General features: G+C 41.2%; 1 protein-coding gene across 1 annotated transcript in view; it reads left to right on the forward strand.

Annotated features, from left to right (window-relative positions):
• The first annotated feature begins 8632 nt into the window (after positions 1-8632).
• XK (X-linked Kx blood group antigen, Kell and VPS13A binding protein) overlaps positions 8633-27796 on the forward strand; it is a 52109-nt gene continuing 32945 nt past the window's right edge. Inside the window, exons 1-2 of the mRNA XM_070289896.1 lie at positions 8633-9260; positions 17636-17898. Coding sequence (XP_070145997.1) covers positions 9016-9260; positions 17636-17898 — 508 coding nt within the window. The 5' untranslated portion in view covers positions 8633-9015. The remainder of the gene's footprint in view (positions 9261-17635; positions 17899-27796) is intronic.

The following is a 27796-nucleotide window of genomic DNA, read 5'->3' on the forward strand; positions in this document are numbered from 1 at the left end:
TTGGCAATTTGATCTCTGGTTCCTCTGCCTTTTCTAAAACCAGCTTGAACATCAGGGAGTTCACGGTTCACGTATTGCTGAAGCCTGGCTTGGAGAATTTTGAGCATTACTTTACTAGCGTGTGAGATGAGTGCAATTGTGTGGTAGTTTGAGCATTCTTTGGCATTGCCTTTCTTTGGAATTGGAATGAAAACTGACCTTTTCCAGTCCTGTGGCCACTGCTGAGTTTTCCAAACTTGCTGGCATATTGAGTGCAGCACTTTCACAGCATCATCTTTCAGGATTTGAAGTAGCTCAGCTGGAATTCCATCACTTCCACTAGCTTTGTTCGTAGTGATGCTTTCTAAGGCCCACTTGACTTCATATTCCAGGATGTCTGGCTCTAGATAAGTGATCACACCATCATGATTATCTATGTCGTGAAGATCTTTTTTGTACAGTTCTTCTGTGTATTCTTGCCACCTGTTCTTAATATCTTCTGCTTCTGTTAGGTCCATACCATTTCTGTCCTTTATCGAGCCCATCTTTGCATGAAACGTTCCCTTGGCATCTCTAATTTTCTTGAAGAGATCTCTAGTCTTTCCCATTCTGTTCTTTTCTTCTATTTCTTTACATTGATCAATGAAGAAGGCTTTCTTATCTCTCCTTGCTATTCTTTGGAACTCTGCATTCAGATGCTTATATCGTTCCTTTTCTCCTTTGCTTTTCGCTTCTCTTCTTTTCACAGCTATTTGTAAGGCCTCCCCAGACAGCCATTTTGCTTTTTTGCATTTCTTTTCCATGGGGATGGTCTTGATCCTTGTCTCCTGTACAATGTCACGAACCTCATTCCATAGTTCACCAGGCACTCTGTCTATCAGATCTAGGGCCATAAATCTATTTCTCACCTCCACTGTATAATCATAAGGGATTTGATTTAGGTCATACCTGAATGGTCTAGTGGTTTTCCCTACTTTTTTCAATTTGAGTCTGAATTTGGTAATAAGGAGTTCATGATCTGAGCCACAGTCAGCTCCTGGTCTTGTTTTTGTTGACTGTATAGAGCTTCTCCGTCTTTGGCTGCAAAGAATATAATATTATTTACTATATGTGGGCATGAATAATTATAAATCTTGAAGATAACTGTGGAACTATTTGAGGACAGATTTAAAGAATCTCTCAACAATGGGAGAGACTGCCTTATACTGGGTTGGCCAAAAAGTTTGTTTGGGTTTTTGAACTTTTTGGCCAACCCAATATTTGGCAAACAGGAAGCATCAGAAAATATTTCAACTCTGTATGTTTTGTTTCATTAACACAATTGTGTACCTTCTCTTTCACACCTCCCCAATGTGTTTTTATTTTGTCTAATCGCATTTTAGTCATCAGATTTTACTTTTTTTTTCCATTTGTAACTTGGTAACGGATAACAGAGGTTTGACAGCATATATTCCACTGTGCTTTAGATAATTGACTATGCTATTAAGATAATAGTATTTACTTTCTGATAACTCAAGAAACAGTCATTTTCTTGGCCCATCCTAAATTTGAACTTTTCCTTGGCAATTTGGATCTTTAACTTTCTTTTGACACATTTAAGATTTTAATCAAGATTGTGTTCAAATTGTTCAACTTCTGTAGAGAGCAAATCTCAAAAATTTTAGTGCAAAAAATATGTTTGTGATTTATTACTGTTTAAGGGAACAATGATTAAAAGGAAAAAAAAAACATTAGCAATGCAAAGAGCCCTATTTTAGAAATTTTAAACTCTTGCTCCATGGGCCACTATAATCATCACCATCATCCTTTCCACCTCACAGAGTGGTCAATGATAAAATGGATATAAGAGAGTTTTATGGGCTTCCCCGGTAGCTCAGCAGTAAAGAATCTGCCTGCAATGTAGAAGACGCAGATTTGATCCCTGGGTTGAGAAGATACCCTGTAGGAGGACACAGTAACCCACTCTAGCATTCTTGCCAGGAGAATCCTATGGACTGAGGAACCTGGTGGTCTACAGTTCATGGGGTCAGAAACAGTCGGACATGACTGAAGTGACTGAGCATGCACGCAAGAGAGTTTTATAATAGGCAGGTCCTTTATATGTTTAAAGGGAAGCTATATTTTAAGTACCTACTAAGAGCATAGACAATCATGCTCAATTATGACTTCAAGTGAGCACTTTGGCCAAATGGAATCTCCTTGTGATGCAGTGCTCAGAGTCTGGATCACTTGCTGGGTAAAAACAAAGTATGTTTTTTGTATTCTAGAACCAGTCCTGTCAATAGCATTTGTGCCTCAGAAAGTTCTGATTCACTGGGCTGAGTACGTAGGAATAGGCTGGTTAAGAGGGAGCTCCTTTTAATGCAAATATTTATTTTGCTCTCTGGAAACAAAGGATTACAGTGCCAGTAACTCAAGAAAAGGAGCTACTGGTTAGGTCTGCAGAGCAAACATGAACTGGGGGATAAGGTAATTTGGAGTTGAGTCTGGTTTGCACTTTAATTCAGGCCTCAGTATTGCATGACTTACAGTGATAGAAATACACTCTCATGGCACAGAAAGGCCTTCCTTTAGGGGCCTAGGTTATTTATTCAGCACTATCCTAAATCAAGAGCGAAATGACTAAGCCTCATATTCACCAAGGCTGGGTGATTGTGGCAAAAACTTGGCAAGGAAAGCCAATGAGAAGGCAGGCAAAGATTGGGTGGGAGAAAGCTTAGCATCTCAGTGTGAGTTGTGGAGGCACGTTTGGTGCTGCTTAAAACCAGTCATCTTACTCATGGGTTTTATTGCTTCCTAGGACCTCTAATCCCATACCACCCCTGATCCAGCAACTTCTTGTCCTCCTTCTCTTTAAATAGTACATTCTGATATGTTAGTTTTTTGTTTTTCTGTGTCTGGTTAATCATGTGACCTCCTTTCGCCTGAGACGGCAGCTTTCTCCTTATCTCTTCCATCCATGTCAGTTGGTAGCTAAGAGCTCCAGGCCCAGGAAGGCTGGAGTCCCCTCCGGATGGAAGGGCTGACCTCAAGGTCAGCGGCAGCAGGAGTCGGGCCCATTCTGCAGTCTGAGATAGCCCACCCTGGGTACAGCTGTTCATGAGAGGAGAAGGGTGACTGCGTTTATCCTGCCTCTCCTCCATAAAGAAACCTGGTCATTTTATTTGTACTGCTCTGGGAAAAAACAACAACAAAGTTCATGCTACATTAAACATCTGGGCTTCCCACATGATCATAAATCTCATACTAGGGGTGCCCTCTCTCTCCTTGTTTCTTTAATTACAAGTGCTAATGAACTGATGCCTGATGAATGATGCCTTTGTGGTGGAAAATATACTTGTTTTTATTTTCTTTAAAGTCCTAAACCTTGTCGTTTTCACATGGACTTCTCCACAAATGCCAAAGTCCCTTATCTGGAGAACTTCCTGCACCTTCTTTGGCCTTTGTGTGTACCCATTACCCCTCTGAACTGAATTTGAAAAAAATCCTTTAAAATGAAAACCAAATCATCCACGTTTTTATTCTTTGTGGGTAGAGGTGGTGGTGGTGAATAGCATGGTTTAAAAAGCAGATGGCCCTTTCTTTTCTTGCCTATCTTCTCCATGTAGAATATTCAGGAAGGAGAGAGAGAAAGGGAGAAAAGATACACATACACGAGGCTTGACTGTCACACTCTTTAAAAACACAGTTTGCAAGGACTTCCTGTTTGGCTTTTCTTAGTCTGTGTAGAAAATAGTTTGTGTGTCTGTCTGTCTGTGTTGTGTGTGTGTGTGTAAGAGAGCGAGAGACTGACAGAGAATGAAAATCACATATGAAATAAAACCCAATATTTAGCTCTTAGATGTATCTGAGTGAACAGATATATGCAAGGATAAACTAATTAATGAGTGGCTCTTCATTGTGTGTTAACTGCTCTCTAATCAATTAGCACATAATTAATGAGGGCCCTAGTTATATTTGAGTGTCTATCTTAAGCACCACTTTCATACAACTTCTGCTGCTGGGTTAAAGGCATTAGTAGCCATCTCGTAGATGAGAACAGATGTGAGTTTCACAAACAGAGCTGCAAGTGTGAGCCACATATGTAGTTTAAAAATTTTCTAGTAGCTCCATTAAAAATGCAAAAGAAAGGGTGAAATTAATTTTAATGGTGTAGTTGATTCAACTCAGCCTATCCAAAATATTATCATTTCAACATGTAATCAATATAGTTATTAATGAGATATTTAACATTTGAGATAGTTAACATATTTAACTTTTAAAAGCCTGGGTGTGTTGGACACTTACTGTACACCTCAAATCAGACTGGCCACATTTCAAGTGCTCAAGAACCACATGTGGGTTGGCTGTTGCATTGGACAGTAGGGCTAGCATCCCACTGCTGTCCCTCAGGATTGAGAAGGTCCTCCTAGAGCGCATGTGTATTTTTGTTGTTATAAGAGAAAATGGAAACCAAACACTACATGTTACTTGAGTACTGCAGTGTTTCCCTGTGTGCAGGAAACTAGGCCCAAGAGCTGCCCTGTGAAAAAAATAGATTCAGTGATGAAATAAGTTAAGGGCGTTCTATTCTTTTATCCCCTTTTTGGAGATTTCCTTTGGAGATTTCCATGGTACACTAACATGTCATAGACTCTGAAAAAACTCTCCTGGATAAAGAAACCGGTGTGCAGCTGTTGAGTTCTGTGTTTATAAGGTTCCACCTCTGGGTGGTGGTGGTTACCCAGCTACCACTATAAAAACATGGTTAGTCTGGCATCATACGTTTATGGTATGCTTATAATATTTATTTTTCTGCAGAGGTGTTTTAACACCCTTCCCCCTCCCCACGTCACATTACAGATACCAGAACAATGTCCCTGAGTATTAATCCCTACCAATTATCTTGCCCTCACAAAGATGTAAGGTCATTCTTTAGTATACTTCTGGGAAAAAGAATTCTGGAAATTGCCACAAGGTCTCTGCCTGAGAAAAACTTTGTGTTTTCCCTTCCTTCTCCATTCTCTTTGGAGCCTATCTCTACTTATTCTTTGTATTCAGAATCACCCAAGAGCTAAGATATGTCTTCTTGTTCTAGAACCACCTACTAAGTTGAAACCAGCAGATGGCTGTAATGTCTTGCACGTGGACACAGATCTTCAGAAAGTACTCCAATACATACCTTCCTCTCATTCTTTCAGAAATGATGAGTTCTACCAAGATGAGGGGAGAAACATCAGAATGTGTATATGTGTAAACATAGAATACAGTTTCATAAGTAGAGTAATACTGTTTCTGCTAATACTTTCTTTAAAAATATTTTGTGTGTGGTGTTCATTTACTTGCTTTAGTGTGTGCTGTTATCGTAAAGTGTGTGAAGTAGTTGTGACTTAGCAATCAGTTTGAAGAAGATATACACTATACTTGACAACTGTCAACCTTCAGCAAGTGATCTTTTTGCCTTTGTTTGAGTGGGAAGTCTGATGCTGCCCCCATAAGTTTTGTTTTACGATCTGTGCTTAAGTGGCAATTACCAATTAAATAACTTCTGCTGCTTGATTTGGTCCAAGTTGACTGTAGTAACCCTTCTATATGGATGTATTTAAATAAGATTAAATGATCCATTTTGCCTCTTTTTTAGAGGACATTTTTTTTAGGACTTTAGTATTTCAATATTAGAGATGTCTTCTGAAGACTCTAGTAGCAGTAGAATTCCTTTGCTCTTGAAAATGAAGATTATATACCATGAGGTTTTATATAGACTTTCCAGATGTAGGAGGGGGACATTCTAAGTGCAAAAGTTTGGTTTTAGAATCTGTCTGATTTGGAAGAGCAGTCCATTCTCAAAAAAGGTAACAGCCTTCCCAATTTTGAACATGTGTGGGAGCTCTACTTGGAAAGGAAATCTGAATTAGTCTCATGGATTTAATGGCACTGAATTAACATTTTTCAAATAGATTTTGTAGTAGAATCCAATTATTAGAGGAAGTCACTTGGTTGCAAAGCCATATACTAGAGAATAGTCAAACACCACGTGCTAGTTTTGGAATGTGCATTTCCCAAGTGAACAGAATTTACTTCACCAAAAAGATTTTACACGATTCATGATACTTACAGAAATATGGTTGTATCATTGGAGAAAAAAGCTCACCTCTGTAAATTTCACAATCACTAGTAAACTAGTGTAATTCCTTAATTATTTGGGGGGATACAAAAGAATAATCTGTCAATAGAATAGAACTGCTTATTCCTAACTGTATTTAGGAATGAACACATATGATAATGCAAGAGACTTGGGTTCAATCCCTGGGTAGGGAAGATCCCCTGGAGGGGAGCATGGCAACCCACTCCAGTATTTTTGCCTGGAGAGTCCCATGGAAAGAGGAGCCCGGTGGGCTACAGTCCATGGGGTTGCAAAGAGTCAGACATGACTGAAGCGATTTTGCACGAATGCATGATTTAAGGTATTACTGAATTTTGAAGAACTGCTCAATAAATTAGTATTAATAAAATTGTACTCTTTTTACAATGCATTTGCCTCAGCACACATGCAGAGTTAAAAACATAAATTTATTTTAAAATACACCAAATAACATAGATCAGTTATTATGACTTTAAAAGCCTAATTTCCAATAGCATTAAATCCAACACCAGTTATATGTTGTATATAACTAAAATTTTGAAAGCCTTGCACACAAAATGAGAGACTTATTCAAAAATGCCTTTTTTTTCTTTTTGGTTCTACAACCCATTGCTAATTATTATATTCCTTTAGGGCTACTCTGAGGCGCTTTCAAAGACATTTGTAGCAGTTACATCTAAATTTAGAGCAGAACATTGTGTCAGATATTTTGCTATATCACAAAATGTTGTAGTACTGTATTTTATAATAAAACCAAATTGTCAAGTATTCTGGTATATTACATATTATTATGCCAAAAAAAAAACCACTTTCTAGAAGTCTGTTATTGTGTACTTAATATTTCAAGAAAATAATGGGTATTTCAGTCAGAGCAAGAAAGTATAATGCAATACATGACATTCAATTGATCTTTAGTCACAATCCATTTAGGTATTTGACAGAGAAACTAGCAATCACAAGCTCAAATGCATACATTATTCTCAAGGACAAAATGGCAAACACTTAATACACAAAGACATGGTCACTGGGGCAAGTTAGCTGGTGCCTGGCTGAACAGGATCAACTTGCCAATCAATGCTCATCGGGTTTTAGCTTTTGTTATTGGTTATTCCTGGCGGGGGAAGTGCTACAGGTCAGTTGATGTCGCCTCCCCTTCGCATGGGGGATTTGCTTACAGCCACTGCATGGTATAAAGAATTCTCTGGAAGCAGGGTTGAGTCAGAAGCTTAGAGATGCACCTTACTGTCTTTAAAACTGCTGTTATACAATGTTCTAAACACTGTGATCTTTCCAAATGTATTTTCTGTATTAGTTTTGTACTGTTAGAAAATAATACACCATAAACTGGACTCTATAGTGTTTAAAGCAATGTTATTTATTGGCTTATCACACCCTGCCTGTTTATGTACAGTCTACTTAATATAAAACCTGTGATAATCCTTTGCCTTAAAAATAAAATCTAATGCTAAATATTGAGTGTGCTCTAACATAATTTTAAGCTACAAGTTAATTTTTCCTTTAAAAGTTAAGATGGTGTCAAATAAAATATCAAATGAATACTTTATGGAGTGTGGCTGCCTATTCTGTACTTGTGACAGTGTGTGTATCTTGATCCAGAACATGATGACCTGCTGGGTGCTATAAATAGATATTAGTAATCCTTTTAGAGAATGGGCCTGGCACTTCTCAGCTGTGGGCTGAATACCTCCCCTTAACCCTTATAAATAGATTTTCCCATGCCACAGAAGAATGAAGAAAAAGTCCTCCATGTTCTCTCTCTACATTTTTTGTCTTGATTCCTCTTGCATCTTCACACTCTATTTGTGTTGCCATCATATTCCTAAATAGAAAAATGCCAGAGATGCCTGAAGATGGATGAAATCACCTAACTTCGGCGGGAAGAGGGATCTCACAATTATTCAAGTCCAGTCTCTTATGGAACAGGTTAGAACTCGAGTTGTAGAGATTTAATGAAGGCTCAAGCTCTGAGCGACAAAGGGAGGGGTCGCTGAGCCCATGCTGATGTCCAGAAGGTTGTCACCGATCCAATGAGTGAAAGGGCATTGTGTTAGTCTTGGGGCTGGCACAGAGCAGCAAGCAGAGGGAGATATCGTGTGGCCTAGAAAATCGTTTCCTTATTAGGTCTTGGTCTTCAGCGGGCTGAATTAGTCAGTTATGAAGGAATGTATCAATATATTTGAAAGCAGGTTTTCTGGGAAGGAAAGCGTTAGCTCTTAGGGATTACCATGATGCTCTTTCACTTTGAAAGCAATGCTTCAGACTTGGTCGGGTGAAAAGGTACATTCCGGGTGCGTGACGATATACTTGCACTTTGAAAAGCATCTGCGGGCTCTGCTTATTTTTTTTAAGTGACCGGAAACGCTGATCCTTTGAGGGATTCGGCGTTATTTAGGTCCAGAAAACAGAGCCCAGGCTGGAAAGGCATCCTGATCCCAATTCCGGGTCCCGCGGGGCTGCAGGTTTTTGAAGAGATGTGAAGGTTTCCCACAGAAGCGTCGTGCTAAGGGCTTTAGGACCCAGCGGCTGCGCGCGGGGCCGGCGGGGCCCGCCGCCTCCTGTGCGGCTCGGCGCGGGCGGTCGCCGGGCGCGGGTTCGCGGCCCGCCCGCGGCTCGTCGCCGCAGAGACGCGACGGGCGCCGAGGCGCGCGGGCGGCGCTCGGTGCGCGTGGGCGTGTCCCGCCCCGTCCGCGCGCCCCGCCCCAGCCCCGCTGGGTCGCTCGCCCCCAGGCCCAGCTCCAGCGCCCGGGCCCCGCGCCCTCGGCGGGCAGCGCAGAGCGCGGGAGCAGTTGGGGCCGGGCATGCCGGGAGCCCCCGGGGCAGCCGCCGCCGCCACCGCCACCGCTACCGCCACCGCCACCGCGTCCGTCGCCGGTGCGCGCCGCTGACGCGCGGAGATGAAATTCCCGGGCTCGGTGCTGGCGTCCGTGTTCCTGTTCGTGGCCGAGACGTCGGCGGCGCTGTACCTGAGCAGCACCTACCGCTCGGGCGGGGACGGCATGTGGCAGGCGCTGACGCTGCTTTTCTCGCTGCTGCCCTGCGCTCTGGTGCAGCTCACGCTGCTCTTCGTGCACCGCGACTTCACCCGCGACCGGCCGCTCGTGCTGCTGCTGCACCTGCTGCAGCTCGGGCCCCTCTTCAGGTGCGTGCGGGGCCCCCGGCGGCGGGGGCCAGGCCTCCCGGGCGAGGGGGCCGGGGTCGGGGACGGGGACCCAGGCCGGCCCGCCCGGCTCCTCCGCTCCACCACCGTCCCTGTCACAGGAATGCGACAGGAACCTGGGAGGGTGGGAATGGAGCCGGGGCGTACCGCCTTCCTGTTAGGGGCTAGCGGTGGAAATTGCCGACAGTCGACTGAATTTGACCAACGGAAAGGGCCAATTCGGGCCCCTCAACCCTCTCCGCGGCCTGGTGGGCTCTGGCAGGATGAGCTCGTGTCGCGACGGGGCCTTAGGAAGAGGGTTCTAAATGGCCGTTAGAATCGAAGTGGGCACAGTTGATTGAATTGAAAATAAATTGAACAAACACGTGGAGTGGACTGTACTAGGCACTGTTCTGAGCTCAGTTACAAATACTAACTTATGTAATTCTTATACACGACCCTAAAAATCCACGCAGCCGTCTTCTCTGTCCGATGTGGAAACATGGAGGGGGGAGGGCGAGGGTGGGGAGCAGGGTCGAAATGTGTTCAGGGCCCTGCCTGACTTGTAAACTTAGCCGACGAAGCTGGAACACAAGTGCCACGGAGACCCCCAACTCTCGCTGTGTGTAAAGAGAAAAAAAAATTATTAGTGACATTTCTGGAAATTGTAGGAACACAAAACAAGTAAAATATTTTCTGGTAATGAAGTAGAGTTTGGTTTATCGGAGGACCATGAAGAGAGTTTAAAATGTGTTGTTTTGATACCTCTCATCTCTGTAGGAAAAGCGAAACAAAGGGTTTCTATCTGGATTAGAAACAAATTTATAATAATGAACTTTAGATATAGGTGGGAGAGAAGAGGGAAGAGGTAGAAAGGCCAGATTCATGTCAATGTATGGCAAAACCAATACAGTATTGTAAAGCAAAATAAAGTAAAAATAAAAATTAAAAAAAAAAACAAGTTTAAAGTAAAAAAAAAAAAATTCAGCCAGCTGGGAATCTTTCCTACCAGGAAATATCTCCCCAGCCAACACATCACAAACACACACACAGCAAAATATCTCCCCCACCAACATACCACACACAAAACATTCGAGTAGCAAAATAGATTTTACAGAGCCTTATATACACACACACAGTTGAGTAGTAAAATAGATTTTACAGGGCCCTATTATAAAACTTTGCATTTCATATTAGAGACAGTCATCCCAGCTGACACTCAGAATACTGACTTGTAGTTTACACAGTGTCAAAACAAACCAGGTGAACAAGTTTCCCAACCTCGAAAGCCACAGACTCCTACAGAGGAAGAGAAACAGGTGCACTGGCAGGAGTAAGAAGTTGCTACCAACCTCCTGAGAGCAAGGGAAGAGTTGGAGGGGAGAGGAACAGAGAGAAAGAAAGAGGGGAATTTTAAAAGCCCTGCCGCCTAGGGCCAGAGAATGAGCAAGTCCTCCGTGGCCAAGTAGGCCGCAGCAGCCTGATTGTGTGCCCACTCAGTGGATCAGTGCAATGCGCTCTTCGTGGACAAGGCACTCATCATTTCTTAGCTCCATCTTGTGAAAAGAAAGTTCATTGCCCATGCTATTTGAGTAAAGTGACAGGGAAACTGACAGTTCTTAAATGCTTCTTGTGCTAAATGGCTTGGTAGGTAGCGGTTTCTCTCTCTCAGTTCATTGACTCCTCACCATAAAGTAGATATAATTGTTCCCATTTTATAGATGAGGAAAATGAGACCCCACACCACATTCACAAGGCTTCTTACAAGTGGAGTTGGCTTAATTATGTGAAAGAAGTCTGAGGAGTGTGGAATGTGTTTTATCTATAGTTCCATCTTAAGAAAGTTTGGTCATCTTGGCAAAATTGAAAAAGCACAACCTAAGTTACCATCTTGGTAAATGAGAATACCTTATCAGTACTAACGTTTAAAATGTTTCTAAGTACTGAGTGACCCAAGACAAAGCTAATGACATAATAGTATGTATAAAAACAGGATGGTACTCATAGACCTAAGCTCAGAGAAATATACCAATTTGTTAAGAGTGGTAATTTCAGGATGATGGAGTTATGGGGCAGTTTTCACTTTTTCTCTGAAAAATATAGAAAAGTACATCATTTACTCCTTTATTATATTATACTTCTCTACATTTTTCGGTTTTTATCGTAAAAATATTTTAACTTTATCTAAAAAAAGAAAAAGTTTGGTACTTTGGAGTGATAACTTCTCAACTGATATATATATATAAAGTTTCAAAAATATAAAGGGACCTATTTCCAGAAAATTCTGAATAGGTCATTGTGCTTTGGGGGAAAAAACAGAATAATACATAAAAAGAAAAAAAGGAACAAACAACCTACTTCCTTCAACAAAGGCACTTTCAAGAAGATGCTGGAACCATGCTGAGATACACAAAATGTGGTTTCAAGCCTCTTATCTTCCAGATGAAAAGAAAAGCAATTTGATGTTGTGTGTTAGCATGCCTTAATATCTTATTGAAAGTTCTTCCTGCTGTTTGATTTTATTCTAACTTGAAGACATCAGCTTTACATAAAGATCAAAATTATTTCCCCCAAACAAAGGAGAGTCTCTGCCCTTCTTATCGATTGGACTTAGTAATATTTTAAAACTGTTTGGGGAAAATTTAGCTCTCTTTAATTCGGGATGGGTACTAACTAGCCAAACTCCTGTTCTTTTTAGGTGAGATGTTGGTTTTGGATTCACTCAGTTCAGTCGCATTTCATTACATTGTAATGATGGTGGACTAAACACTACAGACTAGGCTTTGCTCCTCCGTTCATGTAGGGAGGCTTTGGGAGAGCACCATGTTTCATTTATATCAGCCTCACATTTAAAACTGTAGTTGCAGTTTGAAGAATTGTTTCCTCATGAAGGCTAGGTTGGGATGATAGGAACATTAAATAATGTCTTGAATTTCTTTTTTTCTATTATAAGGACAATCTTATTGTGAATGATAATAGACATTCTGGATAAGCAGAGTGGGGGGAAAGCACCTCTTAACAAACAAAATTTATTTCTCATTCTTTTACAGTTATGTTCATTTTATAAATTAATTGGGAGAAGGAATAAATATAAATGAGTTACAGGTTCAAGGAATTTGCCCCCCATTCTTATTTATTGGTATAATGAAGGAAAAATGGTACCTAAAAATCTAGCTTTATAAAATAAAAGCTAAGAAGTTCTAGTAATTTTTTTTATTCAAGTATAGTTGATGTACAATGTTATATGTTGTACAATATGGTGATTCACAATTTAAAGGTAATGCCCCATTTATAGTTATTATTATAAAATATTGGTTATATTCCCCATGTTGTACAGTATATTCTTGTAGCTTATTTTATATCTGAGTTTGTACCCCTTAATCTCCTACCCCTATATTGTCTTTCTTCCTTCCTGCTCCCTATTGGTAGCCACTAGTGTGTTCTGTGGATCTGTGAGTCTAGTATTTTTGACAGAACATTACAAAATGATTCATTGCAATGAAAAACATTGCAAAATACCCTAGTATTTCTCTCTTCTGTAAACTTTGAGAAGACTTTAAAATTAACAATAGCCTAAATATCAGTAGCTTTTTTTGTTGTTGCTTGCAAAGTGCTTTCACATACAGTATATAATTCCATCCAATGTAAAACCTTGTGAGCTAACTGTCATTATCTTTTTTTTACAGTTGAGAATTGAGGCTCAGTGAGATTACGCAAGTGGCTTTTCAGAGGTCACAGGGAGCTTTCTATTTAACCAGTTTGGTTCTTCACAGAGCATGTATGTCATAGGAAGATAACGTGGCATAGAGGAAATCATAATCAGTATTTCTTTTGAAAATGTGTTTTTAGTAACTACCTCAGAGGGTCTCTGGTACCACAGATTATTTATGCTGACACCAACATGCATGGTTTCAGCTAATTAATAAATTGGTTCCACTATGATGTTTGAAAATGGAATAAAATGAAAATAACAAAGGATCAGCCTGCTGATTACCTACATTAGGGATCAGCAAACCGTGCCCCACATGGAAATCCCCTTACTGCCTGTTTTTGTAAAGTTTTATTGGAACACAGGCATGCCCATTCACTTCTGTGTTGTCTGTGGCTGCTTTTGCATTACAGTGGCAGAGTTGAGTAGTTGCAGTAGAGACCATGACCTGCAAAGCCTAAAATATTTACTCTTTGTAAATACACAAAATGTTTGGCAACCCTTGGTCAAACTCAAAAACTATCTTGAATGATTGTGATGAAAATACTTAATTTATTTATGGCTACATTTAGGTAACTTCTCAAGTAAAACAAAACAACAACAACAAAAAAAAACCATTTGGAGTAATTGGATGAGTCTTGCAGAATCCCAGAAAGAATAGTAGAGTGTGTTTCTTATCAGTTTTCTTAACCAGTAGTGGCAAATAGTGGAAGTCTTAGGACCTTTCACAAATTCATTAAATACCTACTACATGTAAACTTCTGTGCTAAGATTTTTATTAGTTGAGAAAAACAGTGAATTGCAGGAGGGTACACCTGGGTTTCCTGGAAAAGGAAATGGCAACCCACTCCAGTATTCTTGCCTGGAGAATTCCATGGACAGAGGAGCCTGGTGACCTACAGTCCATGGGGTCGCAAAGAGTTGGATGTGACTGAGCGATTAACACACGCACCTGGGTTTCAGGGCCACCTCTGTGATTAGTTCATTCTGGGACCTTCCTTCGTTTCCACTGTAGACAAAGAAGTGTCATTTGTCTGTAATTCTGCAAATATTTTCCATTAAACACAGCCTTCTCCTCAGCATCCAGAGACTTGCTTTTTCCTCTGGACCTTCATTTTATTCATTCAGCTCTTAATATGTGCTGTTTTTTCATTTGCTTGTTTGTCATTAAAAATTCTGAGCTTGATTTTACTATTCAGGTAAAACATATTTGTTGTTGGAACGACAGAAGGGCAGAAAACAGATAAGCACAACTAAAAAAATTTAAAAGCTCTAATTTGACTAACTAAAGAGAACAATTCTTAATATTTTGTCATATATCCTCACTAATATTTTTACAGTCATTAAGCTGGTAAACCATGAACCATCTAGGGGGAGGAAGGAGGTATAGGAAGGAAGACCCTGATTTGCAGTCTTTGCTGATTTCTGTGATTTAAAGATTTCCATCATGGCCTATTTCAAGCTACTGAGTTGTTTAAGAACTGCCTCACAAAATTCCTAACCATTTACCTGTCTCATGAGTCAGTATGAGCCAGCTGAAGCACTCCACTGTTTATGTGTATATGTGTGTGTATCTATATGTATATGTAATTTTCTTTTTATTAAAAATGGAATTTTCTCTGTATTTTCCATTGTGATACATTACTCCTTTTGCTTACCAAACATGATACAAATTTTTTGTATGTCAGTATATGTATGTGTATACTGTCAATTTTAAGGACTGGATAATATTTCATTGAATATACATATTAGGATTTATTTAATCATTGTTTTGTTTAGGGACCTTTAGAGTTTTCCCAGAACTTTGCCATTAAAAATAATGGTATTCAAATTTTTGCAGTAACCTTTCTTTCTAAGTGAGTTAATCTATGAGAAGTACCTTACAAACTGAAAGTGCTATATAAATATTACTTATATTAATTAGGTCCTGTTTTCTTCTTTAGATTATGTACATCTCTGAATGAGACAGTAGTGTGCAACTACCTTTGCATTCCCCACAGCACTTACCAAAGTGCATCCACATTCATTACATATTTGAGAATAAAGACAGTTCAGTTCAGTCACTCAGTCATGTCCGACTCTTTGCGACCCCATGAATCACAGCACTCCAGGCCTCCCTGTCCATCTCCAACTCCCAGAGTTCACTCAGACTCATGTCCATCGAGTCCGTGATGCCATCCAGCCATCTCATCCTCGGTCGTCCCCTTCTCCTCCTGCCCCCAATCCCTCCCAGCATCAGAGTCTTTTCCAATGAGTCAACTCTTCACATGAGGTGGCCAAAGTGCTGGAGTTTCAGCTTTAGCATCATTCCTTCCAAAGAAATCCCAGGGTTGATGTCCTTCAGAATGGACTGGTTGGATCTCCTTGCAGTCCAAGGGACTCTCAAGAGTCTTCTCTAACACCACAGTTCAAAAGCATCAGTTCTTCAGCGCTCAGCCTTCTTCACAGTCCAACTCTCACTACCATACATGACCACTGGAAAAACCATAGCCTTGACTAGACAGACCTTAGTCGGCAAAGTAATGTCTCTGCTTTTGAATATGCTCTCTAGGTTGGTGATAACTTTTCTTCCAAGGAGTAAGCTTTTAATTTCATGGCTGCAATCACCATCTGCAGTGATTTTGGAGCCCAAAAAAATAAAGTCTGACACTGTTTCTACTGTTTCCCCATCTATTTCCCATGGAGTGATGGGACCAGATGCAATGGTCAGTTTCTTCTGTCTTCTAGTGCTTGTGATCAGTGGGCCAACCTTGTCAAGTTCCAAGGCCTCATACAGCCCTCAGTCATAGATCTGAGTTTTTCCTCAGAGCAGATTCAGTTGGATCAGCTAGACTTAGCTCAAAACCTTGAACTTCATTGTTTTCAGCTAACCAAGTTGATCCACATTGTTTTACATGATTTCATGTAATATATTGGGGCTTTCCTTATAGCTCAGTTGGTAAGAATCCGCCTGCAATGCAGGAGACCCCAGTTTGATTCCTGGGTCAAGAAGATCCGCTGGAGAAGGGATAGGCTACCCACTCCAGTATTCTTGGGCTTCCCTTGTGGCTCAACTGGTAAAGAATATGCCTGCACTGTGGGAGGCCTGGGTTCGATCCCTGGGTTGGGAAGAGCCCCTGGAGAAGGGAAAGGCTACCTACTCCAGTATTCTGGCCTGGAGAATCCCATGGACTAAACAGTCCATGGGTTGCAAAGTGTCAAACACAACTAATATATTAAAGTATCTGTGACCCCAGTGGACAAAATGTAGCAGACAGTTGCCTCTCCCTCCCCATCCCTCCCCACCCCCTTGCACAACCACACTACTGTGTACCTTGTTTTCTCCCAGGAACAAAGATAATCACAAAATATATCCACTTTGTACTCACTAAAGAAAGAAGCTCCTGCATTTCCTTTCTTACTTCAGGTTTTATTTTAGTATTTCAAATTATACATGTATTCGCATTTCCTTGGTTGCCTCCAGGTGACAGTGCAAAGTTAACAACACTCAATAAAATAAATAAAGCCATAAAATCTTCTGGCAGCATTATAAGGTTGTTATAAAAATGCACATTTGGGGAAAAATGTCCTTTAACAATTTTGAAACCTAAAGCCATGAACACTTTTTATCACTAAGAAAAACATTTTCCCCAATATTTTGTTATGAAAAATTTTGAACATACAGAAGACAACTTGAAAGAGTTGTACAAAGAACACCCAAATACTTGCCACCTAGATTCTACAGTTAACGTTTTATTTCACGTCTATCCATCCTTCTATCAATCCCTCACTTCACTTGTAAGTGTGCGCGTGTGTGTGTGTGTGTGTGTGTAAATCATATATATCAGTACTCTTCCTCTCTTTGCTATTCATATGATTACCTAGAGAGGAAAATCTTTTTAAAAGCCAACTACTCTATCAGTCTAGAAAGGTGACTGGTTTGGGCTCCATCCTCGAGCAAGCTTGAAACTCCATAGATAAGACAGAGCTGGCAGGCTTCCAGGTATGATTGACTTTAGTCCTGTTCTGAAAAGGCTTAAGAGAGCAGAAATAGGTAGTGTGGTCTTCCAGGGGAATTCTAGGTGGGAGGCTGCTCTCTGCTGGGGGATCTCCCAACCACAGCTGCTGTTTTAACTGAAGTGATTTGGGGTATCTATTGGATCTAGAAAAAGTATATGTGCATATATATATATATATATAAAATATGTGTGTGGGGGTGAGTGCACACACATGCACACCCCCCCCCCATATACTGCATTATCTCCATGACAGTGTGGCAAAGTAGGTCTTATCTCTTCTTTATAATTCAGGGACAGAACTTGGGTTAAAAGACATGTCCAAGGCTGCACAGCTAATAAGTGTTAGGAAGGAAAATGGAGCGTTTTTCTGGAGCTCTGGAGCCTGAACCACTTCCCATGCCATTCTCGACTTGGTTTCCTTGCCTCAGTGGCCTTCAGTGTCACCTCTCAACGTGGTTCGTGCTCAGGCCAGTTGGCCTGCTGCCTCTAGAAGACTGCGTGCTCACAACTGGTCCTTAGAGAGGATGATTTTAGTGGCGGGGGTGGGGGGCAAGTTGCAGTCCAGAATAACCAAGCCAAGGCTTTGAGAAAGCTAAGTGAAAGTGAGGTAACTGAGAAAAGACAGGATCCTGTCTGCCTCTGATGATCATGACTTGCTGGTTTGTTTCCAGGTGTTTTGAAGTCTTCTGCATCTATTGTCAGTCAAACCACATTGAAGAACCTTATGTCAGCATCACCAAGAAGCGGCAGATACCAAAAAATGGCCACTCAGAGGAAATTGAGAAGGAAGTGGGCCAGGCAGAGGGCAAGCTATTCACCCACCGATCTGCATTCAGCCGAGCATCGGTGATCCAGGCTTTCCTGGGCTCAGCCCCCCAGCTGACCCTGCAGCTGTATATAAGTGTCTTGCGGCAGGATGTCAGTATCGGACGATGTATGTATATTTTTTATTTCTGTTTGCATTTGGGAAGCATGGAGAGCAAAACATAAGGTCTGTTTTGTTTCAGGTGAAATTCATTTCTATGCGCCTTCCATCCGAAGTCTGTGTTCCAGTTACTAAGCTCAAAACGTAGTGAGTTAAAATAATAGCGTTTCTTTTGCTTATGAATCTGAAGTTTAGGCGGCTCTCAAAAGGGCTCACCTCAGCTCCACTGTGCGTTAACTGGGGTGGCTCAAAGATGGGGAGTTGGAATCCACTGAGGGCTCATCCTCTCACAGTTCTTACGGTCGGTGCTGGGCTGGGGCCTCAGATCCTCCCCACTTTGTCTCTCCATGTGGGCTAGTTTGAGCCTCCTCACAGCATGGTGGCTGCTTTCAAGAACGAGTATCCTGAGAGGGAGAAAGGGCCAGGTGGAAGGGTATCCCTTTTGTGATCCAGTTTTGAAGTCATGCAACATTACTTTTGCTGCCATTTTCTTTGTTGATACACGTAGGAATCCTGTTGAGGCTCAAGCCAAAGGGAAGAAAGGAAACTCTGACTTTTGTTGGGGAATGGCCGCAGTCTAGAGGTTCACAGCTGTGATCATTGTGGAAAATACAACTTGCTGTACATAGGCTGAAAGGATGGCTGCCAGGGGCTGGGCCTCTTCAGATTGTGCCTCTGTCACTCAGCAATAGTTGTAAAGCAGCTGAGACAGTTGTAACAGCTTCTTTGTGGTGAATGAGGGCATCAGGAGTTCCTTCCTGTCTTCTTGAAGTTCTAATAGATATCTCATCTTTAAAATAAACACACTTCTCTAACCTTTGGACTAGTCTAACATCATCAAATTGAGGGCAGGTTTTGATTAAGCCAGATTAAAAAAAAAACTGCATATGCATTGGACACAAGTGAAAAACCTTCATATGAAAAGAGGAAATAATCCTTTGCAAATATTAATATTGTGAGTAAATGAAAACCAGATATTCTGGTAAGTTTTACTATACAGATAAGCAAAAATGAGTTAAAAGCCTTAAATTTAAAAATACATATTTAAGATAACACTGAAATTGGAATATTTTAAAATAAATCACCCTTATTAATTTAACTTCCCTCAGTCTTCTTTCTGCCTCTAATCTAGGCTGGATGGTAAAATGTCATTAATTTATGGCTGAGTCACAGGTTATTTGTATATCACAACTGTCTCCCTTATCCAGGTTACATAAGAATGACTGATTCTTAAGATATATCATAACTTTAAGTTGAGATCTTGGACCTTGGTGGATTAACACCTGTGAAAACACCTTCCACAGCCCCAGATAGACAGTAGATGCTCAATAAATGCAGCAGCATCCTTGTTTTCTAGGGACTTATAACTAGAATGGGCATTGACCAAGGTGAGTCCTCTGCATGCTAATATACCCTTTACCCAGTTCATTGTTTTCCATGTGGCAGAAACACAGCAAGAGACCAGATATGGTGATAGCCAATTTGATTTTTACATGTTGGTTCAATTTTTTTTCTCAAGTTACTGAAAATGAAGTTGTCTTTTAGCTCAGAGGTTGGCAAATAGCAGCCCATGGATATAATCAGGGGGTGCTTGTTTTTGTAAATAAAGTTTTATTGGAACGCAGCCATGCCCTTTGATTTACTTCTTGTCTATGTCTGCCTTTTTTTTTTCCTTTGAGCAGAGTTGAGTAGTTGCATAGTTGCAACAGAAAATAAGTGGTCCACAGAGCATAAAGTATTTACTGTCAGGCTCCTTACAGAAAGTTTGCCAACCCACATTACAGTTTTTCAGATGGAATTCTATTCGGGAAAATGAAACCTATCTCATAAAATGTCAGTGTCACAAAGAACATCTATAACATGCCCCCCGAGAACTTGGAATAATATAAGTCCCCTGAGAATTAAACGATAAATCAAATATGTATAGAGAAAGGAAGTGGGCATGGTCCTCTTAAAAATACAGATAACTGCAATTTATATAGGTTTTGACTAACCCTAATCACTGCCTTAGCATATCTGAGGAAGTAATCCCTCAGCTGGAAGGGGAAAGGTAGTTATAATTAGAGCACAGGCTGGGGTGTGTCATGGAGGCCATGGGCAGTATCTGTCATATGATTAGGAATGCATTTGGTGCAAGAAACAAACACTTGACTACAAGGTTAGACAACCCATTATTTTGCTCATCTAAGAAGAAATTGGAGTTAGGCCATGCTGGCATTACATCAGCTGCTCACACTGATAAAGTTGATGTCCCTACAATTCCATTGGCCTTTCTTTTGGGTTGATACTGCATAGAATCCATCATAGCTTCATTCAAGGTAGGAAGGAAAGCATGAAGCAGAAGGGGGAATGTCTTTCTTCCTTTAGTTCAGTCACTCAGTTGTGTCCGACTCTTTGCAACCTCATGGACTGCAACATGCCAGGCCTCCCTATCCATCACCAACTCCTGGAATTTACTCACTCTCATGTCCATAGAGTTGATGATGCTATCCAACCATCTCATCCTCTGTCATACCCTTCCCTTCCTGCCTTCAATCTTTCCCAACATCAGGGTCTTTTCAAATGAGTCAGTTCTTCACATCAGGTGTTCAAAGTATTGGAGTTTCAGCTTCAGCATCAGTCCTTCCAATGAATATTCAGGACTGATTTTCTTTAGGATGGACTGGTTGGATCTCCTTGCAGTCCAAGGGACTCTCAAGAGACTTCTCCAACACCACAGTTCAAAAGCATCAATTCTTCAGCACTCAGCTTTCTTTATAGTCCAACTTTCACATCCATTCATGACTACTGGAAAAACCATAGCTTTGACTAAACAGACCTTTGTTGGCAAAGTAATGTCTCTGCTTTTCAGTATGCTGTCTAGGTTGGTCATAACTTTTCTTCCAAGGAGCAAGCATCTTTTAATTTCATGGCTGCAGTCACCATCTGCAGTGATTTTGGAGCCCAAAAAAGTAAAGTCAGCCACTGTTTCCATCACTTCCCCATCTATTTGCCATGAAGTGATGGGACCAGATGCCATGATCTTCGTTTTCTGAATGTTGAGTTTTAAGCCAACTTTTTCACTCTCTTCTTTCACTTTCATCAAAAGGCTCTTTAGTTCTTCTTAACTTTTTGCCATAAGGGTGGTGTCATCTGCATGTCTGAGGTTATTGATATTTCTCCCGACAATCTTGATTCCAGCTTGTGCTTCTTCCAGCCCAGTGTTTCTCATGATGTACTCTGCATATAAGTTAAATAAGCAGGGTAACAGTATACAGCCTTGATGTACTCCTTTCCCAATTATTAGTAAGTAAAAGCTTTCCCAGAAACCTCCCTAATAAACCTCATTTAGGTCTCATTGACCAGGATTGGTCATGTGATCACCTTGGTTCAAGAAATGCTAGAGAAGCTGGGCATAGGACAGTTAAAACCAGTGACTTTGAACAACATTCCTTCAACTTCTCTGGTGATGATGTGACCAGAGATGGGAGCTGGGGAGCTTGTTAAAAAATCGACAGAAAAACAGGCTTCATTCTTGGAAATTGTGATTTGCTAGGTATGGGATGGTAGCCTCAGATAGGTCTTTTGATCTTTTTTCTCTTTTGTTTTTTAAACAAGTGTTCCTGGTAATTTTTATGTTTAGCACAGTTTGGGAACACTGGACTAGATAAGTCACAGCCTGCCTAGGGCTGGGCCCATGCCACCCACAACAAAATTATGTTTTCTTAAAATATAGGAGGAGGACACTGTCTGCCATACCATATGTTGAGACCAATAAAAATATCCATTCTTGATAGGAAAGGACATGAAGTCCATCCGAACCTGATCCCGTTCAACATTCAAACTCTGTATAGCTTTCTTTTCTCTCTTATCCTATGCTCACTTAGCAAATGCTGATGAATTTGGCCTTGGCAGATCTTGGAGGGGAGGTGGAGCCAGCCACATGGTCCACTGGAGAGGTTTTTATTAATTGCAATACAATTCATACAACAATAAGTTCACCATTTTAAATGTACAATTTAGTGGATTTTAGGATATTTACTATGTTGTATCATCATCACTATCTAATTTTAGAATATTTTTGATACATCAAAAAGAAATCCCATACTTAGTAGCAGTCACTCCTCATTTCCCCTCTCCAGACCCTGGCAATCACTAATCTGCTTTCTGTCTCTATGAATTTGTCTATTTTGCATACTTCATATAAATGGTATCATATACTTTTGGAGAGTTTCTTCCCCCATAGTCAGTAAATAATGGACACTGTCTGTGACCCTCATCCTTTGAGTGAGACTAGTCAGCTCTCAGGGGACTTGATTAAGTCACTGGACCTTGGAGGATAGATTGGTCTGAGGCCCAGATGAGTTCACCAAGGTTTCTGTGTTCTGTGAAGACCTCTGCAGCATGCCACTTGGCCTGCCTGGATCTCCAAGTGTCCTTCTCTCTTCTAGTCAAGGTGGTAATGCTGGCAGTAATGATGACTGCTTCTCAGATCCTTGCTTTGTGCCAGGCACTATGATTGGCATGATTTTGTTTTACATTCACAGCATCCCTGTGAGATAGATCTGATTACTTCCATCTTCTTAAGGATGAAAATTGTACTCCTAGTGTCCCAGAGGAGGCAGGACGTAGGGTTAGATTTATGTGAATTCACTCATTGAAGTCAATGAATATGTATTGAATATGTTTTGTGTTCCTGACCTTGTGCTGGGCTCCAAGGATAAAGTGGTGAATAAGGTGGACAGGGCTATATCCTTCTGGAACAGGATAAGCAAATAGGATACAAATAATTAGTTATATATTTATTTTATTTCAGGTAAATCCTGCAAAGTAAAAGTCTGTTGGGAGACTCTAACTAAGTCTGAGAGATAAGGGAAAATTTCCCAGGGGAACTTAAGTATAAACTAAAATCTGGTAGATGAATCAAGTGAAGTAAAAGAAGGAAAGGGCATCCCAGGATTTCAGACTTTATCCCAGAGGCACTAGGAGGTCACTGATGAGTTTTAAACGTCACAGTGTCATGATCAGATTTTGTTTTAGAAGCTGATTACTCTGGAAAATGGACTGGAAGGGAGTGAGGGGAGAAACAAGGAGGCCCAGAAGTGAGCTGCTACAGTTGTCAAGTTGAGAACAATAATAGCTTAGGCTGTAATAGTAGAAATGGGTTATTGGAGCAATATTACTGGTGCAGAAATTGAACAAGATGATGATTGATTGAATGGGAAGGTGGGACAAAGGCAGATGTCAGACATAGTTCCCAAGTTCCTGACATATATTGTTGATTTATACCCTACCTCATTCCAAAAATGGACTTGGTGACAGGGCTTATTAGTTAGTGCTATGATACTCTCTGTGGAATATACCCTTCTGTCTGCTCTTGTGGAAACTGGTAAATTAAATGGTAGTATTATATAAAAATATCATCTGGACTAAAGCATGTAATTCATGCAGTTCATATGATTACTAAAGATTACTGAACTTATTTATGAATTTGTCTCATTGTAAACACAATTAAAAATCTCACTCTCACATGAAATACTTAACCTTTCTAACACCATTTATTTGAGAAAGGAACAAAGTTATCAGTGGCTGAATACATGTTTTAAGATGTACAAGTATATAAATTCTATCCTAAGTGATAGACTCCGATATATACACAGTTCTTATGAACACTCTACATGCTGTGTTAGGTTGAAAAAAAAAATTGTCACATCAAGTGAAGAAGGAAACTAATTACTCTCCTACTAGTTGATTCAGTGTCTGACATTTTCTCCTGTTCATCAGATGCCAAAGGGCCCCCATCTGCTGCTCCTGGCCTGTCATACAGGACTAGGCTGCCCAGCCAGCTTTAACAGTGGGGTCAGTGGACCTGGGTTCGCCATCCCAGTTAACCACTTTCTGGCTGTGTTATCTTGAACATCTGTCTGTCTCCTGTGAGCAGTGGCTTCCTCACCTGTAAGACGGGGATAATCAGAGTTCCTCCATCTTGGAGATGCAGTCACGATGTGCCTATAAACTGTGACTTAACACAGAGCCTGGCACAGGCCACACCCTTTACAGATGGCTGCCTGTGTCTCCCTCCCCAGCTGCTTAGACAGGTCCCCCAAAGGACGGCCAGGCCTGGTTCTCATGTGATTGCTGGATGCTTAGGCCTCTGGCTGTGAGAAACCCAGCCTGGCCTGCTGCACCTTGTGGGGGTAGAGTGCTGTGCAGAGGAGGAAGCCAGGGCTACATCCGGGAACCACACAGTCCTTACCTTGGTTCCCTCTCTGCTCCCGTCTGTCTGGTGACACCCTCTATCTCCCTCCTTCCTCCACTGATGGAAGCTTGGCACTGGCTTAGCCTTTGCTGGCTTCTCAGGAGTGTCTGAGAGTAACCATGTCGGGTATGTGTACAGCTCTGTGGAGCAGGTGCTTGTTTAATCCAAGAAACCTTTCTTGACACCTGGTGCTCCTTCAACCAGATGCCTCACTGTCAAGATGTTCACCGCACAAATTTGTGGATCGTTACAAGAGCCATAAAGCCCTTCTGGACTCAGGCAAGCCTCCCTCTTACCCTCCTGCTTATTTGAGTGGCCAGCAGGCTTCTCCCCAGCGATGGCAGGTAGAGTGTCCTTCAGCTGGTTACATGAGGACACCAGCCATGCCACCCTGTCCCTGAAGTGGAGCATCTTTATGTCCAGGGCATGGTACCTCATCTTCCAGTGACTTTCAGACAACAGGGAGTGCCTCCAGGGTGGGTGGTACCAAGGAATCAATCATGGTATTCACATCCTGCCAGGTTGGTTAAATAGCTGTGTGGTTGCTGAAAGTGGTTGATTTTGGCTTATGGCTGTGGCATGTTTTAGCACAAGATGTAGTCTCCAGGATACGTCACCAGAAGTCACACCAGAGGATCCATTGAGGACCAGAGAAGTCATAGTAGGTGGATAAAGTGTGTCAGGTTAGCAGGTCTGTGTGCTCAGTGTCACCTTACAGTCCATGCCGTGTCAGCACTAGTGGCCCCTGTGACACCTGCAGGAGCCAGGCTTCCTGGGCTCTTTAGACTCTCTGTTTGATGACTAGGTTTGGAGGTTGAGCTTTTCTGACCTCGTGTGGGCAGGCCATGTGCAGAGTCATGTGGACACGGGAGACTCAGGCAGAGCTGTACCGCCATCCTTTAAGAACTCACAGCTGTGCCTGTGGGTTCACAGGAGACAGGGGGGCCCTGGGCAGCTTGTCCTCCAGCTAACTGTGGCACCCTGCCACACCCCTCTCCTCCCCAGGACCAGGGCTCCTCCACCAGGGGAGGAAGGCAGGCAGAGGCTGAGAACCACTGCCCTTGGGAAAGCAGGAGTCACCCAAGATTAGGCTTTTCATGCATTTTGAAAAGATGGAAGGGGACTGGTGAGGGAGGATTTGTTCTAACTTGAGCCCTGCAGAAACCAGTGACAACCAGTGCCCTGTTGGGAGTGGGAAAACTAAAGCCAGTGTGAGTGGGAGCAAGGGCTAGGGAGGGCGTGCCTGCCAAACCAGGTCTGTGACCAAAAGCAGTGTCAGGGCAGGCCGGGGTCAGACACAGACACAGGTCAGCACAGGTGAAAACATCACGTGTGAGATGACATGAGCCCGAGTCCAGCCTGGAAAGACCTTGGAGAGGAATGTCAGATTGCTGTTGGCGTGAACACAGGCCTGGGAATAAGGCTGGCCTCCCTCTGAAGACAGCCTCTGAGAAGAGGTGTTTCGAGGGCCCAGGCTCCCCTGGCCCCTGAATCTGACAGGTCCTACAGTCATGTAGCTGTAACTCTTTAGAATAGGTCTCTAGATCCCCAAAATATAATTTCTAAATGAGGGACCATTTAGTAACCTCTAATACATTCTTTCCTAAAGCATAAATTGCAAAGTGGCAGCTCACAAACCTGATCTGGATGGTGTTTGTTAGTCCTCCGCAGACATCTTAAAAGAAAATTCATAAGTGCTGACACTTAGAATCACAAACTTTCAACCTAAGTATCTGGATTTCTGACTTCTTTCGTGAAATCAAAATGTCTGGATGCCCATGTGGTTGCAGTCAGCTGCAAATACAAGATACTATCCCATTAAGGTTGGCCTTTGGTTTGCCACTTCTCTCTTTTGGATTTCATGTCTCACCCACTTTACTCATAGTGGCCACTATAGTCTGGACACTATAGAGACTTGAACTTGTTACTCACACCACAAATTAAGTCTAAGTTCACAGTGTTCATAAGGATCAATTTTCTCCTTTAATGATGTATTATAGTACAGGGCTTCTCAAACTATCTTCAGTGTACAGTCAGTATTATCTGTTCTTCTTGTTCTAATTCCTTATGAACTGATAGGAGGTCCTATAATTCATGACTGATACACAGCTGACATTTGACAAATGTCTTTATAAGAGAGAGTCAGGAAGAGATTTGATTACAGAGTGAGATGATAATGTGAGGACTGGAGCAAGATGCTATATGCTTGCTTTGAAGATGGAGGATGGGGCCACTAGGCAAGGAATGCAAGCTAGAAAGTCAAGGAAATGGATTCTTCTCTTGGGCCTCTGGAGGGACCATGGCCCTATTGGCACCTTGATTTTAACCCAGAGAAACTAATTTGAGACTTCTGGCCCCCAAAGCTGTAAGAGAATAAAGGTGTGTTGTTTTAGGCCACCAAGTTTGTGATAATTTGTTACAGGAGCCATAGGAAACTAATAACAGGTGCAGAGTAACCTTTTACAATCTCTTATTAGGAGCAGACCAATACTCCAAGAAAAGTGGCTCATTTTCACGGAGAGCAAATAAATTCTAGATTTGCTTCAATGTAATATTTGATTTTAAAGGACCCACAATCTCTTTTTGATAAACTTACAAGTAAACCCATAAACTGAGCCAGATTTGGCAAAGTTTAACACAGATTTGTGTTACTTTTCAGATTCTTCCACAGACTTACTGCTTTCTATATTCATTCATTTTTTTTTTCTTCACCATTCTTCCTCTTTCCCATTCTGGAACAAGTCATTTTACTTCAGCCCAAACACTTTTTCTGCCCTTAATTTTTAAAATGTCTCATTATCTTCAGACTTATAGTAGAGACTCATTCTTATAGAGTCTCATTTACATAAATTATAACTTTTAAGCAGTCATAGGTATTTCATGGAGAAAACCAGGGGGTGGATCATTGTAAATTTCTGTCATTTTAGCAGAGCTTTTGAATACATTCAAGCCAGCTTTATTCAGCCATGCAATTCCTTTCTGTAGTTTCACATCCTGGCAGAAATGAACATACTCATTTACAAATCCAAAGATACAGCCTCTGTAGCATAACAAAAGTATATCAACTCAAATCATGCTTAGTAATCAATGTTTTAGTATTCTTTCTTAGACATTTTCTAGGTATCCATTGAATTTCTGTTAATTATCTCATAATATCACTGCAGAGCCTTCAGTTATCTAAAGATTTTAGAAATGTTTTTCAACAGAACATACTCCAAAATCTCATTACTGTGGAAAATACAGGTTTATCAGAACAATGACTCACTCTATTTGTTTAAATATAAATTGATTTTTTTCCTATAATCTTAGACCTTCAGTAGGAGTAATTCTAGTTCTTTTGATCATAAACCTGTAGGAAAAATATACCCAAGAGGCTTAAAAATGTACACTTGTATTATAATTAACACTGATGAATCAAAGAAGACCTAGTTGTCATTAAACCCAAAATATTATACTAGTCATCATACTCAAAGATTTACATGAATTATGTCAATTTGAACTTTTAAAATATTTTAAAATCTAGCACTTTTAAAGTGCTCATTAGTAGCTCATTTTTATATTTTAGGAAATTTTAGTTATATTCGGTCTATATAAGCAATTATTTATTTAGATATGCCATCAGAATAGAGGTCCTGTATTTTTTTTGAAATTTTAAACTTTTTATTTTAT

The sequence above is a fragment of the Ovis canadensis genome, chromosome X (genome assembly GCF_042477335.2).
Source record: "Ovis canadensis isolate MfBH-ARS-UI-01 breed Bighorn chromosome X, ARS-UI_OviCan_v2, whole genome shotgun sequence".
NCBI lineage: Eukaryota > Metazoa > Chordata > Mammalia > Artiodactyla > Bovidae > Ovis > Ovis canadensis.